This window comes from Hypanus sabinus, chromosome 19 (genome assembly GCF_030144855.1).
Source record: "Hypanus sabinus isolate sHypSab1 chromosome 19, sHypSab1.hap1, whole genome shotgun sequence".
NCBI lineage: Eukaryota > Metazoa > Chordata > Chondrichthyes > Myliobatiformes > Dasyatidae > Hypanus > Hypanus sabinus.
In genome coordinates, this window is record NC_082724.1 from 17821662 (window position 1) to 17838284 (window position 16623).

Below are 16623 nucleotides of genomic sequence, written 5' to 3' on the forward strand. Positions count from 1 at the left end.
TGTGTTTGTTGTACTATTGTGTTGGTTGGTTGTATTGTGTTTGTTGTACTATTGTGTTGTTTGGTTGTATTGTGTTTGTTGTACTATTGTGTTGTTTGGTTGTATTGTGTTTGTTGTACTATTGTGTTGTTTGGTTGTATTGTGTTTGTTGTACTATTGTGTTGTTTGGTTGTATTGTGTTTGTTGTACTATTGTGTTGGTTGGTTGTATTGTGTTTGTTGTGCTACTGTGTTGGTCGGTTGTATTGATGCATTTCACTGCATGTTTCCATGTACATGTGACAAATAAATGCACTTGAATCTGCAGTTTACAGCAAACACCTAATTGAGTGAAGGTTACGTGTGCAAAGATAATAAGGTTAGAGACCTGAATTGTCAGCATATTCCTCTACCGAATAAGCAGAGTACCTCTCACAACTAAATATTGGGAAAGGGGAAGATGTTTCATCTCAGCCACAAGCTTCAGATAACCAACCATACCACCTGCAACTGCCCTGCTTTCCACCTTCATTACGATATCCAAATTAACTCCTGAAAGTTTCATCCACCCTTGTTGTGCTTTAGAATTCATCAATTTAAATATCAGTCTCATTTCACCCTCTAAACTTGACAGCAAACCAAATGCTTCTGAAAATGTCCTCATATTCAACCATACTTGTCAGACTAAAATGGGCCATTTTTAAGCAACACCCATTCATCCTTGCTTTCAGATCCTTGCCCATGTATTATTTTCTTGCAAAGTCTAATGATTTTCTCCTCATCGATTCTCCTTCAAATTCTGGTCTCTTTTTCAGCAGTCGAGCCTTGCAAAATCTGTCACTACTCCATTACACTTTGTTTATCCTCATGGAAAGGTCTGTAAAAACTTATAGCTTAGAACAAATGTCATCATCTCCCAAATATGTGGATTGATGATGATGTTGTTTACTTCATAACACTGAAGTTACTTAGGATATGTTGGCTATGTTAAAACTACTACACAAATGGAATCAGTAGCTGATGCTCTAGTAAACTCAAACTGATCAGCAGTTTAAGATGATGAAATTCCTGTAACCAAATATTCCAAGTCTTCTCCCTACCCAGTTTATTAAATGTGCTCATTTTGGAGTCATTCTCCCCTCCCCACCCCATTCACACTCCTGTCAGAGGACAGCATTTCAAAAAAAATGTACCGAGAATTTCATTAAAAATAAACTTATGGGACTTAGAATAAAACTACAATTATCTATTTGACTTTTTAGTGGCTACTTGTTGGCAACAGATGCATTGTTAGCAACCTACACCTTTGCTCATTAGTTACCACAAAATCTTTCTAAGCATCAGATTGTGATTTGTTGTTTTACAAAGTGCATCATACATCATTTGATCTCCTTTGCTGTCATGCATTGCAAATCCAATAAAGTGGTTAGCAGCAAATTGTCTTGTGGAAATACATCACAATTAAGTCACAGGAGGCAAACTTCATTATCCATTGTAGTGGGCTGGAGCAAAGAATTGATGAATACTGGCTCAGCTGAAGTCTGGTAGCATTAGGAGAGGTTCATAGATTGACACATTTAACATACAGAGAGCCAAAAGGAATATTAAACTCTTAATCCCTTTTAAATCAAACTCTCCTGACCCTCTCCATTGTTCTTATCTTTGCCATTGTCTTAAAGCATCTTGCTAACTTTACAATTTGTACTATGGCGCAATATTATTATTCTTACAATCTGTTTTACCACAAATAATACTGTACTACTCAAAAATCTTCAACTCTGCAACCTGTGAAAACAACACTTGTATAACAAATTTCAAAGCAACAAAGCTTCATTAATGTTTGTACGTGGTGCTTATAAAACCCAGAGTTAAAACAGAATTTGTTCACCTTATTAGGTTCTGAGTTATAGAATGTTACTTCTTAAATCCACAAGTATAAACATCTTTCAAAACCATCAAAGCTTTACCTGTTCATTGCAAAATTTATCATTGTATTTTGAGCATGGAAGAGATCTCCAGAGCTATCATGGAAATGGACAGTCAAAGTTAACGTTATTCCCACTGGAATGGCGAGTGCAAACTCCTTGTTGAGTGTGTGTATTACAGGACCTGTGCTGATTCTCAAGTACGAGACAGGTGCAACCTAAAAATTACAAAGCAGCACATGAGGAAGCAGCACGAATGTAGTTTCATGTAAAACATCACATTATTTTGTTGTCCTATTGAAGCAGATTGTATAATTACTGTAATTTTCAAATGAATACTTTGGTTCGAGCATCACTGAAAAAATTAAGTTTCAGATATTTGAATCCTAATTTAAATGTGAAACAGAAATATCTATCAATGTAAACAATAGTTATAAACTGGAAATATACTTAATTTGTGTGTAGCATCTCCCCCAACATATTAGTCAGATGTATCAGTATTATGCGGAGTAAAGGGAATTACAGAGGCACGAGAGAGGAGTTGGCCAGAATTGATCAGAAAAGGTCACTGGTAGGGATGACAGCGGAGCAGCAATGGCTGCTATTTCTGGAAGCAATTCTGGAGCCACAGGATATATCTATCCCAAAGAAGTAGTATTCTAAAGGCATAACGACACAACCATGGCTAACAAAAGAAGTCAAAGCCAACGAAAGAGTATATAATTGAACAAAAATTAGTGGGAAGTTAGAGGATTGGGAAGCTTTTAAAAACCAACAGAAGGCAACTAAAATGTCATTGAGAAGGTAAAGATAGAATACCAATGTAAGCTAGCCAATAATATTAAAGTGGATACCAAAAGTTTCTTCAGATACATAAAGTGCAAAGTGAGAGGTGAGAATGGACATCAGACCTCAGGAAAATAATGCTGGAGAGTAATGGGGAACAAGGAAATGGCTGGTGAACTGAATAAGTATTTTGCATTATTCTTCACTGTGGAGGACACTAGCAGTATATTGGAAGTTCCATGCATCAGGGGCAAGAAGTGTGTGAAGTTGCCACAACTAAAGAAAAGGTTCTTGGAGAAACTAAAAGGACAGAAGGTAGAGAAGTCACCTGGACCAGATAGTGTAAACTTAAGAGTTCTGAAAGAGGTGGCTGAAGAGATTGTGGAGGCATTACTATACAGATTACAGACAAGGAGATGCATACTGTCTTAAGATGGATAAATCCCCTGGGCCTGACGAGGTGTGCCCTTGGACACTGTGGGAGGCAAGTGCAGAAGTTGCAGGGACCCTAGCGAGATATTTAAATCATCCTTAGCCACCGGTGATGTAGCAGTGGACTGGAAGATAGCTCATGTTGTTCTGCTGTTTAAGAAAGGCTCTAAAATAAACACGGAAATTATAGGCCGGTGAACCTGACATCAGTACTAGGGAAGTTACTGGAAGGTATTCTAAGGGACTGGATGCATGAGCATTTGGATAGACAGGGACTGATTAGGGATAGTAAACATGGTTTTCTGTGTGGTAGATCTTGGCTATCCAATCCTATACAGTTTTTCAAACAAGTTAGCAGAAGAGTTGATGAAAGCCAGGCAGTGGATGTTGTCCGCATGGACTTATGCAAGGCATTTGACAAGGTCCTGTGTGGGAGATTGGTCAGGAAGGTTCAGTCGCTTGACGTTCAAGATGAGGTAATAAACTGGATTAGACATTGGCTTTGTGGAAGAAGTCTGAGAATGGTAGAAGAGGTTTTGACTGGAGGCCTGTGACTAGTGGTGTGCCGCAGGGATCAATGCCGGGTCCATCGTTGTTTGTCATCTAGATCAGTGATCTGGATGATAATATGGTTATCTGGATTAGTCAGCGGACGCCACCGAGACTGGGGGTGCAGTGGACAGTGAGGAAGCTTTTCACACATTGGCCTTCATATATCAAAGTACTAAGGGCAGGAGTTGGGAGTTGTATAAGAATTGGTATGGGCTAATTTGGAACTGTGTGCAATTTTGGTGACCAAGCTACAGGAAAGACGTAAATAAGGTTGAAAAAGTACAGAGAAAATTTACAAGGGTATTACTGGGACTAATGGAGCTGAGTTATAGAAAAACTGAATAGGTTAGGATTTCTTGGGACATAGAAGACTGAGAGATTTGATAAAGGTATATAAAATTATGAGGGGTATAGATAGGGTAAATGTAAGCAGACTTTTTCCACTGAGGTTGTGTGGGACTACAGCAGGAGGTCATAGATTAACAGTAAAAGGTGAAAAGTTTACGGGGAAAATGAGGGGAAACTTTTTCACTCTAAGGGTGGTGAGAGTGTAGAATGAGCTGCTAGAACAAGTGGTGCATGGCTTGATTTCAACGTTTAAGAGAAGTTTGGATCGGTACATGGATCGAAAGGGTATGAACGGCTATGGTCAGCGTTCAGGTTGATGGGACTAGGCAGTTTAAATGGTTTAGCACAGACTAGATGGGCTGAAGGGCCTGTTTCTCCGCTGTAATTTTCTATGACTTTATGACTCTTAATACATCAAGACAAAGCCTTGACATTTAGTAAAAGCAATGAATTCAAAACTATAATAAAAAAAATCAAAAGAGAACCAGAAAAATCTAATGATTTATTCTGACCTTAACAGCAACCGTGACAGTTTGATTGATACCAAACTGCTCTTCAGAGTTCACTTCAATTGTACAAGATCCAGTTATAGAACCAGAAGTCAGAAGTCCATTTTCATCCACTTGTATCACAGGAGATTTGTCAGAACAGTCCTGTACTTGGTAACTAAGAGAAGCCACGCCATCTCTGCCAATCAAACAAGCATTAAATGTTATCAGTGAAAAACATCTTTGTTGAGCAAACACAAATTATTTTAAGAAATCTTTCAGCCCAGTGAACCAAAGTGATGTGCAGAGGCATGCAGAGTTAACTATAACACAGTTCAAAAAGATAAAGCATAATAATAAAAAGGCAGTATAGTGTGGTAAATATACATTGATTTTAAACCAGCCATGGCAGTACAATGTTCATTAAACCATCACAAAGCTGTGGGCATGTAGTAAACCTGCAGCTCCGTGCCTCCTGAACACAAAGACTTCTCATTTAGTACAAAAACAAATGACGTTACTTGTGATGAGATCAACCAATTAACTTATACTAATATTTTGTTCAACATTTTAGTCAGTTCAGCCCATTCTTCCCAATTCACTCTTAAAAACTTCCACTCAACCAACACATATTCAGAGAGGTGCCGAAATCTCTATAAAGCACATTCAACCATTAGGAAATTGCTCGCATTACAATAATTGACAGGAAATGCAACATTATTTTGGAGGAACAAGATCTAAACTGCACGCATCATTACTGGTGCATCAAAACAGTTCAAATGTCACCAAGTATGAACTTCCATCTACGTAAGTCAAACAACTTACACCAATTCCATACATTCTTTGTCACCCAAGACTTCAATCACTTAGGCTATAAATGGAACTGGGATTTTGGTTCTTAAGTTTTAAAATAGTTCAAAAATGTAACAGAATATTCAGAAATTTGGTGCTAGGAAGCATAAAATATTTCATTGCAAATTCAGTTCCTTCATCTCTGCTAGTTCAAAACTGATGTTTGGAATCTCATGTTGCAGCTCAGACATGGCCATTTACATTTTATCTCAGTATGGTGCCAGTTGGCTACAGGAACTCCCAACTTAACTCTATTCTTCCACCACTTCTCTAAACCTTGTTAAATTTTATCTTTTTCAAAACAGAATTTCCTTCCATTTAAAAGCTGTTACAGACAACCAACAATATGAACTACTAAATTATGCAACTACTAGAAGTTGCTAACTTGCCCCTCATTCTTTTGGTAATGCAGTTATCACTTCTAACTCTTTAAATCAACTAATTCAAAAAAGAAAAGAATCTTTTCCCCCACTACTTATCCATGGCATTCACAAAGCAAAAGAAATGAAATGATTAATTTTCCCTAATCAGGAAAGAATACAAGTAAATTTAAATGAGCTAAGCTAGGACGGTCAGCTTGAACAAATACACTGGCATTGTTATTCTATTCAATATGTCCATGTTATTTGAACTGACAGAAATTTATTGTAAACTTACTTTCTATTGTGCTCTCTTGCCAGAGTTGTGTTCTACTTTACCATTACTCAGTGCTAGCTTAACATCTCTTGAGAAAATTAAGCCAGATTAACGTGTATTAAATGAATTCACTGCAGAAAATTAGCCAAGTTTTTTAAAAGTTCAAAGTAAATTTATTATTAATGTTATTATATACAACCCTGAGATTCCTTTTCTTGAGGGCAACCATAGTAAATACAAAAAAACACAATCAGCGAAAGATCATACCCAATAGGGCAGACAAAAACCACTGTGGAAAAAAAACACAACAAACTGCAAATACAAACAGAAAGAGAAAATGAATAATAATAAATACACAATAAATACTGAGATGAAAAGTCTTTGAAAGTGAGTCCAGTTAAAGTGGAAAGAATTCAGTGATGGGATGAATGAAGTGATCTCCTTTGTCAAGAGCCTGATGGCTGAGGGGTAATAACTGTTCCCAAACCTAGTAGTGCGGATCTAGCATCACGTTTTTACACTGTAATGATTTCTTGTAGAACTGCATAGGATGGGTTAGGGTGGCTATAATTTACATGATTATTCGGCAGAGCTCCAAGTCAGATTCCACTTCCTAGCTTGTATATGGAGGATAGCTAATATGTAACTACTGAAGAAAAAAGTGATGTTTTTATGTTATACAGGCATTATCCTCTTGAAGTAAGTTTGGGCTATTTAAAGGGAGAGAAATGTAAACTTGATAACATGCAGATTAAAGCAGCGACAACCTAATAATTGTCGTTCTATCTGGAAATTAGTTTTCTTAACACTGGGATGTTTGTTTCAAAAGTTAAATTACAGATTTAGTTGCTCTATCAAATTTATTGGCAAAGTCACTTAAAAGTGAGGCAATACTTTCACATCATCAAACACCTAATCAAATAAAGCAGATTCAAATGCTAACCTTCAAAAATCCACTTCAAATAAAGTGAAATTAAATCCACAAATAGCTGCAGAAGGCTATTACCAATAAATAGTAATGCTTCCAAGGGAAACCAAGTACCTTCATTCAAAGCTTCATGGATAACATTTCATTACCTAAATTTGGCAATTCATTCTAAACAACCTTAACAGAGTTGAAAAACAAAACAGGCAAAATAGAATAAACTGTAAAATAAAGTTACATCAGCTGGAATTTAATCGTCAGTAGTCATAAAATGCAAGTACTGGTTACAAATCAGATTAGGAATCCAATGCTCGAATTCTTTGTTGGAAGTAGGGAAAGTGCTGAGTTCCTTCGGAGTCTGTGGAGTTTGGCATGTCATCAAAAGCCTTGACAAACTTCCATAGATATGTAGTGGAGAGCATATTGACTGGCTGCATCATACCCTGGTACGGACGCACCAATCGCTTTGAATGAAAAATCCCTCAAATAGTAGTGGATACGGCCCAGTACATCACAGGTAAAATTCTCCCAACCATTGGGCACATCTACATGAAATGCTGTCATAGGATAGCAACATCCATCATCCGAGATCCTCACCAACTAAGCAATGTTCTTTCCTCGCTGCTGCCATCAGGTAGAAGGTACAAAAGCCTTAGGACTTGTACAACCAGGATCAGAAACAGATACTACCCCTCAACCATCAGGGTCTTGAACAAAAGGGGGATAACTACACTCACTTGCCCATTCATTGAGATGTTCTGGCAACCAATTATCTCACCTCAAGAACTCATTATCTCATGTTCTTGGTATCTATTGCTTTATATTTATTTATATTTGGAATTGCAGTTTGTTTGTCTTTTGCACTCTGGTTGATCTTTCATTGATCCTGTTATCGTTACTATCCTATAGATTTGCTGAGTATTCCCTGCAGAAAAATGAATCTCAGGGTTGTATGTGGTGACATACATGTACGATGATAATAAAATTTACTTTGAACTTTGAAAGATACAACAGCATAATGCCTTCAAAATAACAGAAATGAACAGCAGTGGGTATGGGATTTATATGAAAAAACTGTTTGATTAACCACTCCAGTTGTTTGAGGAGAGGACAGAGTGTTTGAAGCTGAGTTGATGAGCAATTGAATCATTTAGGCTATGGACCAAATGCTGGGAAATGAGATTAATATGGAATGATGCCCACTGCGTGTTGATAAATTGGGACTAATAGCCCACTTTCATAGTGTATGCCTCTATGACTGTTGTGATAGATAGGAAAACAGTGTATGTAGTACACTTAGATTATGCCAGGTCTTCAATAAGATTCTGGCCAGGAGGCTGGTCAAAGTTAGAGAACATGCTGTCATACATCGAGAACTGGTTATCTGACAGATGGCAAAGAGTGGGAATAACAGATACTTCTCAGTCTTAGGAGACTGAGACAAGAAGGGCACAGTGGGGATTTGTGCTTGGGCTCTATCTATTTACAATTTCCATCAGCGATTTGAATGAGGGATCACATGTACAAAATTAGATGGAAGTATTGAAAGACATAGATAGTCAGTTTGATTTATCCCCATGAAGCCTAAGTGGGCAAAAACATGACTGTTGGAATATAACGCAGCAAAATACCAGACTCATTTCGCACATAACAGAACAGTTGAGATTTTCTTTAATAAGTAAAAGATAAATAATTGTTGATGGCACACAAAATGCTGAAAATCAAAATGCATGTGTAACAAGTTTGAAGTTTTGCACTTCTGCAGGACCAACCAGGGTAGGTCTTACACTGTGAACAGTAAGAACTGAGGAGTGTGGTAGAACAAATGGATCCGGAAATACAGGCACGTAATTTATTGAAAGCAGCATAAAGAAAGTTTTGGCTCATTGGCCTTCAAAAATCAATGTATTGAGGACAGAAGATGGGATGCTGTATTGAAGTTGTACAAGACATTGGTGAGGCCTAATTTGTAATATTGTGTGCAGTTTTGAACACCTACCTACAGGAAAGATGTAAACAAAGTTGTAAGAGGGGCAGAAAAAATTTACAAGGATTTTGCCGGGTCTGGAGGACCTGGGTTATAAGGAAGTACTTCCTTTTTAGAACGCAGAAGATTGAGAGATTTGATAGAGGCAAACAACATTATGAGGGGTATAGATGGGGTAAACGCAAGCAGGCTTTTTCTACTGAGGTTGGATGGGACTACAACCAGAGGTCATGGATTAAGGGTGAAAAGTGAGAAGTTTAAGGGTAAATTAAGGGTAAGGGTAATGAGGGTAAATTTCTTCACTCAGAGGATCACGAGAGTGTGGAATAAGCTGCCAGCACAAGTGGTGCATGTGAACTCGATTTCAACATTTAAGAGAAGTTTGGATAGGCACTTGGACAGTTGGGAAATAAGGGCTATTGTCCCAGTGCAGGTCAATGGAGTGGGCAGTTTAAATGGTTTAGGCGTGGACCAGATGGGCTGAAGGGTCTGTTTCTATGCTGTACTCTATGACTCTGTAAGTGATTAGGCAGGCATTATGAAGTGAGTAAAAACAGGAATAAGGATGTTTTAGAGCAATTGTATAGGACCTAAGACAGTGTACACTTTTGATCTCCATACCCAATACGTACTTGTCATAGAGAAAATGCAACAAAGATTCAAAGGTCTTGATCTGGAGATAAAGTTTGCAGCATCAGGGAACACTGTATATAGAATAAACATGAGAAAGCTTGCAGACGCTGGAAATCCAAAGCAACACACACAAAATGCTTGGACAACTCAGCAGGCCAGGCAACACCTGTGGAAATGAATAAACAGCCCGTTGTTTCGAGCCGAGACCCTTCATCAAGACAGAAAATAGGGAAGAGGACAGAATACAAAGGTGGGGGGGGGGGGGGGGGGGGCTACCTTCCAGCTAGCCTTCTTCCCCTCCCCCCCCCCACCTTTTAATTCTGGTGTCTTCTCCCTTCCTTTCCAGTCCTGAGGTAGGGTCTCGACCCAAACCGTCAGCTGATTATTCATTTCCATGGATGCTGCCTGTCTTGCTGAGCTTCCCCCGGGAGTTTGTGTGTGTTGCCATGTATACAGAATACTTGTATTCCATTCAAAATAAAGTTCTCATTGGATTGGCTGGATGAAGGGAAGCTTTTTCACTGGCTGAGGAGTCTATAAGCAGTAGAACCTCTTTCAGAACAGGGGTTTGCCTGACTGCTACTGAGATGAATTAAAAGTTTGGTGAAATTTTGGAATTCTCGTCCTCACAAGACAGACATTGATTTATGAATGTTAAGGAAAGGAAGGGATATGGGGACAGTGCAGGGAAATGGTGCTCAGGTTCTGAATTTGATGAATGGCAGAGCCCATCCTGGAGAGCTGGATTGTCTACTTTTGCTTCAGTTATTTATGTTCTTATAAATGTTCACCGATGATAATCTATTTTTCTCCAGATGCTGTACAATGATGATAAAGATAGATAGTAAAGCAGGTTGTGAGGAAGATACAAGGAAGTTGCACTGGGTGTAGGTGAGTTAACTGAATGAACCAACAAACAGCAAATGAAGCACTATGTGAAATTGTCCTTTTTAACAGGAAAAATATAAAAATGCACCTTACCTAAATGCTGAGAGATACCAGATCTCTAAGATGCAGAGGGATCTGGCTGTCCTAGTTCATTATTTTCAAATCGCTACTCTGCACACACACAGCAAGCAATTAGGAAAGCTGACAGAATGTTATCATCTTTTGTTAGGGGAACTGAATGCATATGTAGTGAGCTTCTCCTTCAGCTATACAGAGCATTAGTTGTACTATCTCAAGGGTGCTGCACGGTGTTTGTCTCCTTATTCAGAGAAGAATGTTAATATGTTGGAAACAGTTCAAAGGAGACTGCATTAATACCTGGAATGGGCAAGCTGCCTCATGAGGAACAGTTGCACAAACTAGGCTTGCACCTACTGGAGCTACCAGAGTAACAAGAGAACTTCATTAGAGGAGTTTTGACAAGATGGATGTGGAGAGGGTATTTCTTCTTATGAGAGGATCTAAAATAGAGATTTCTTTAAAGTGAAGGGGGCAGAATTACTATGCAGGGTTGCAAGCTTTTTGGAACTCTTGTTCAAAGAAAGGAGGAAATCGAGTTTCTGGATATCTTTAAAGTAGATACTGGATAAGCAAAGGGGGTGAAAGGTTTGCAGAGTTGAAAAGCAATGTACATTTGAGATTACAGTCAAATCAGCTATGAAATTATTAAGTAGTGGAACTTGCTTCAGAGGTTGGCGGTGTAGTGGAAGAAAACCATACAAGTTACTAAAAAGTTTCCTCATTTGTGATAAGCAGTCTCTGCTTCACCATTAATTGTTACTGTAATTAATATCCTCCCCTACTCAAATAATTCAACACCATGGTCACAAATCCATAACACAATCCCAGATTCTTGTGAAATACTATTTGATGGTATCCTGTTTAGGGTACATGGGTATATCACAGATAGAGAATTGATGGATTAATTCACTGATTTATCATTTGTAAGGGTCTTTTGGGGATTTTATTCAACAGTTGTGTTGATTTGCAATCAAGGCCACTAACTCAAGCTACTTTTTCCAGCACAAGGGTTCCATGATAGTCCACTGATACTTCACAAATTCATTCTGCAGTATTGGCCATTATGGGTGCAAATCAGACTGTATGGAAGGAAAGTGTATTAGGACAATGTGCTGTTTCTCAAAATGAAAACCAGCTCCCCAATCAGGTACAATAAGCTTTAATTCCTAATGTTGTACTTTATAATTCCTTCTAGTGTGGCCCTTTAATTACATATTAAGCATTTCATTTATTTTACACAGATTTAATAATTCAAATAATATTTCATAACCATGAACAATGATCCTTTTGAATATTTTCCATAAACAATTTGGGAATGTACCCTAGTGTTTTTCATTCCATTGCATATTACTGCATGATTGAAAATAAGGGAAATCTGATGAAACCTAAAGATCAACTTGAAATATGACCTGTTGCTCAAAAAGATTCCCAGAGCTGGAGAAATTAAATAGGTGATCAACTAGCCTTACTGCCATTTTTTTCTCTCCCAGATACCAGATAATAATCAATTTGCTGGCTTATCCCTTAATCTACATCATTTCCGCTCTGTTCAAAGGTCTTGTTCTTGAGCATCAGAATTAAAGCAGAATATCAGACATCCTTAAAGTAGTTTGGTGTTTGCAACAGAACCTTGACTTTCAATAGTGAAGATCAAAGTAAAAGAATAGACCCGCGTATGTCAGCTTGCAAATTGGTTACGTTATTCGTGTGTCTGCTACATGAAGGCCAACTGCATCAGAGGAAGAAAATGACATGGAACCTTCATCAGTCATCTGTATTTTTAACTCTTTGTATCATAATACGGTCAGTCATTTGTATCATGTTTTGTAATGGTTAATGTCTTTGGGAGGCTAAATAAAATCATGAAAGGATATCTGGATTCAACATTACCATAAGCAAGAACAAAAATACTTGGGTAGGTTACAACAGCAACTAATGCCAGAGCACCAAAATTCACAAATGCCACTACCAAGACCAAGTAATATTTTTGAATAACGAGATTACTTGGAGGGATCTAATTTATTTTAGCTTTTCAGAAAATCTAAATGGTAGCATTCAAATCTTGCAAAATCTGAATTCAAGTTGTTTGTTACATTTTAAAACATACCGATTTGTTTGAACTTTAAAGAAAGAGTTTGGTGACATTAATATCTGCTGTGCTTCAACCTTGGGATTTAATAACCGCAGCTTTTCAAACACCTGAAGGGTAAAAGAAAAAAACAATTTTACAGTTCTATAATATGTAAACATACAGGCAGTTCAAAGCATACAGTGATAGAAAGAGCTTTTGGAAGTGAATTCTTTAGAGCTTCCCTGGCTTTAGCATTTTATATGCATGGACTGTAAAAAGCATTTAAGAATAATTAAATTTAAGTTCAGCCTCTACACTAATTTTACACTCTAATCATGAAAAAGTGATTGAAATAATGTTTTTTAATGTAAATTTCCTGGTTTGCTTTCAGTGAGTTAGCATGATTGGTTGCTCAGTAAGATGAATGATATTACACTTCCCAGTTACTTGGAACCAATGTCAAAACTGATTGCTGGATCTTTGGATGCTGAGTTCTATGACTTTGTTTTTATCAGAATCAGGTTTATTATCACTGGCATGTGACTAATTTAAGATTACTTTAAGGATTACAGAACAAATCAACGCTTTTTAAAAAAAAAAATATATATATGCTGCCAACTAGATTCTATGGAAATGGATAAGGATACAAACACAAATCCAAAAGGCAATGAACCCTTTCTTATTTTCCTCTCATATTCTAATAAACAGATTACAGCTTGGACTGTTCTACACACCTTTCACTAAAAATACAATCCCTCTTGGGCTCCTGGTTATGATTAAAGGGCAATGAATTTTCTCCCAGACATAGGATCACTATTACTTGCTGTTTAGCACCATACTGCTCTTGCCTTCACTCAGAATCAGAATATGGTTTAATATCGTTGGCTTATGTCATGAAATTCCTTCTTCAGCAGCTGCAGTACATTGCAATACACAATAAAAACTATAAATTTAAAAAAATGAAATAAGTAGTGTAACAAGAGTGAAAAAAAATACTGAGGTAGTGTTCATCGGGTCATTGTGCATTCAGAAATTTGATGGTGGAGGGGCTGGAAGCCGTTCCTGAAATGTTGAGCATCTCCTCTAGGGCTCCTGTACCTCTCTCTTGATGGTAACAATGATAAAAGGGCATGACCTGGCTGATTGGGGTCCTCGATGATGGATGCCACCTTTCTGAAGCATCACTTTTGGAAAGTGTTCTAGATGCTGGGGAGGCTAGTGCCATAATGGAGATGGCAGGGTTTACAATTTCCAGCATTTTTTTCCGATCCTGTGCAGTGGACCCTCCATGCCAGATGGTGATGCAATCAGTTAGGATGGTCTCCATGGTGTATCAATAGAAATTTTGGTGACGTTCTAAGTCTCCTCAAACTTTCATTGTAATTGCATCAATATGCTGGGCCCAGGACAGATCTTCAGAGATGCTGACATCCAGGAACCTGAAACTGCTCATCCTTTCCACTGCCAATCCCCCACTGAGGACTGGTGAGTGTTCCCTTGACTTCCCCTCCCTGAAGTCCACAATCAATTCCTTGGTCTTACTGACATAGAGTGCAAGGTTGTTGTTACGACACCATTCTACCAAGTGATCTATCTCACTCCTGTATGCCTCCTTATCACCAGCTGAAATTCTGCCAACAATAGTGTCATTGGTAAACTTATAGATGGTATTTGAGCTGTGCCTAGCCACTCAGTCGTGCGTGTAGAGTACAGCTGTGGGCTAAGCACACGTCCTTGAGGTGTACCAGTGTGAGGAGATCTTATTTCGGACTCTGGTCCCCTGGTAAAGAGGTCTGGGATCTAGATGCAAAAGGTGGGATCTAGATGCAAAAGGAAGTTTTTGGAGCTTACTGAGGGTATAATTGTGTTGTGTGCTGAATGTGCCTTGCCTTAACTCTGGCTAGTGTATGATGCTTTAGTCACAATGAGATCAAGAAAGTAAAAAAAAAGATGGAAGCAATACCTGAATTTGCACTTCATCTGACAATTCCCTGGCGTTGTTCTCAAACTGTCCAGCCGTTCGATCTGTAGCTCGTACAACAACCCTCAGTCCAGTTCTACCTTTAACACGACTGTACACATTCATTGCAAAATTGTTCCTTGCTTGAAGCTGAAAAGATGCCTTGAAACAGAAAATGAAACTTCTCTCAGTTAAATTTAAGTTTTGCATAAAAAATTAAAATACTTTCAATATTGGAGTTTGTTTCTTGAAGTTCATTTGTATAGATACTTTGAATGATATTCATAGGTATTATATGTAAATAGTAAAACAGAACCTGTAATCTTAGAAGTTCAATTTACCTCAGAGTGTCTTGTATCCAAGTCAATGATGTCTCGTTTAGTGACAGACCAATGAAATGTCAATCCTGGTACTGCATTGCCAAATGCAAATGGTGTTTGATTGCTTGTAATTCCCATTACATAAATTGGCATCTGTGAATGATATTAATCAAAATTACTGCCATTTTCAATGTATATTATCAAATTCAAGTGTGTACAACAGTAGATTATGTTTTAACTGTCTTGACCGTATGGGTTTTAAACTGCTGTGTTAATATTTTGTATCTTTAGAGTTAATTGGGTTAATCAGAGATATTCAAGAACCCAGAGATTAAAAAATCAAGAACATGACATTACCCAAGTGCCAGTCTTCATTCTTGTAATGGGTGCATGGATTCTCACAGCTTTAAGCTGAACAACTTCCACATCTACTTCATCCTTTAATGAAATAAAAGCAGCTTATAAACAGCATTATAAAAGCCAGGCAAGCAAAACATTTGCCTCGTGCCGCCAGTTCTCATTTTGTACTGCTGCATTAATCTCCAGAAGACAATAACTTAAGCACTGGGAAAAGGATTTATTTAAAAATGCATTCTGAAGAATTCATACACATGACTACTTTTAGTTTAAGAGCACAGGATTACAGTGCATTACTCTGATCTAAATTCAGGTAATACTATAAATGAATATAAATCTGTTATATTTCTCATCGTTCGTTTGTCATGTCCTGTGTCGTATGTCTTGGGTGACCATGTCTTTCCATGACCATGACTGTTCTTAGCAAATTTTTCTACTAAAGTGGTTTGCCATTGCATTCTTCTGTCCAGTGTCACAACAAGATGGGTGATGTCAGCCATTATCAATACGACTTGGTGTCTTCCTGGTGTCTGACAAGGAATTGTGATATGCACCACCAGCGCTCTTGGCTTCACGTGACCCTGATTAGGGGTGGGTGGGAGAAGCAGGTGCCACACCTTGCACAAGAGTGTCCTACAGGCTAGCAGAGGGAAGGAGTGCTTTACACCTCCTGTGGTAGAGATGTGTCTCCACACGCCACCCCGTATTTCTCATACCCTAGTTATAAAATTGTAGTAGTATAGCAGTACTCCAGTAGTTAAACAAAAGTTACAGGTTAAAACTAATTACAGAAAAGGATCCTATTTACGTTTCTGTTTTGCTGTCTATTTGAATTTAGGGGTGTCATGGACCAGTGGTCAGGTCTAAACAAATTTGATTTTAGATAATAGGTTTGAACCTGGTTATTTTACCCAAACAAGGAAAATATCTGCTAATTATGGGAGCAACATTAGGCTTACACAAGGATGAGCTTGTTGACGTAAACAGGTCAGTAAAATCAATTTTCCTGAAAAAAAATCACAAATAATACTAACAACCACTACACTGTATTTCACTCTTCTGGACAGTTAGTGCCAAAGCTTATTCTATAAGCAGCTTTATTTGAAAAGCTGAGATTTTCACCTTGGCGAAGAGTGAACAGCATTGTGTACTGATGTGGCAAAATTATAGCAGAGGCTCAAGCAGACTCAAAATATCTTAGGGCTACAAATCTATTTAATAAGATTCTAATATCAACAGATTCAGCCACCAGCCTAATTAGGCATGTTCTGATAATATTTGCATAGCATTCATTACATTCTCAAAAATGGGACCCTAGACAAAATGTTACTTTTGAAGATTAGTCATTGTAGCCTTGTCAAAAGCAGCAGCGAGCACATAAATATAAATATTGATCCAAAAATA

At 37.9% G+C, this 16623-nt stretch overlaps 1 protein-coding gene across 1 annotated transcript in view; it reads right to left on the reverse strand.

Annotated features, from left to right (window-relative positions):
• Positions 1-16623, reverse strand: part of nup210 (nucleoporin 210) — a 113586-nt gene that overhangs the window by 19552 nt on the left and 77411 nt on the right. The window contains exons 26-31 of the mRNA XM_059944105.1: positions 15220-15300; positions 14884-15015; positions 14546-14704; positions 12619-12710; positions 4534-4708; positions 1946-2121 (exon numbers count right to left, since the gene is read on the reverse strand). Of these exons, the coding sequence (XP_059800088.1) occupies positions 1946-2121; positions 4534-4708; positions 12619-12710; positions 14546-14704; positions 14884-15015; positions 15220-15300 (815 nt within the window). The remainder of the gene's footprint in view (positions 1-1945; positions 2122-4533; positions 4709-12618; positions 12711-14545; positions 14705-14883; positions 15016-15219; positions 15301-16623) is intronic.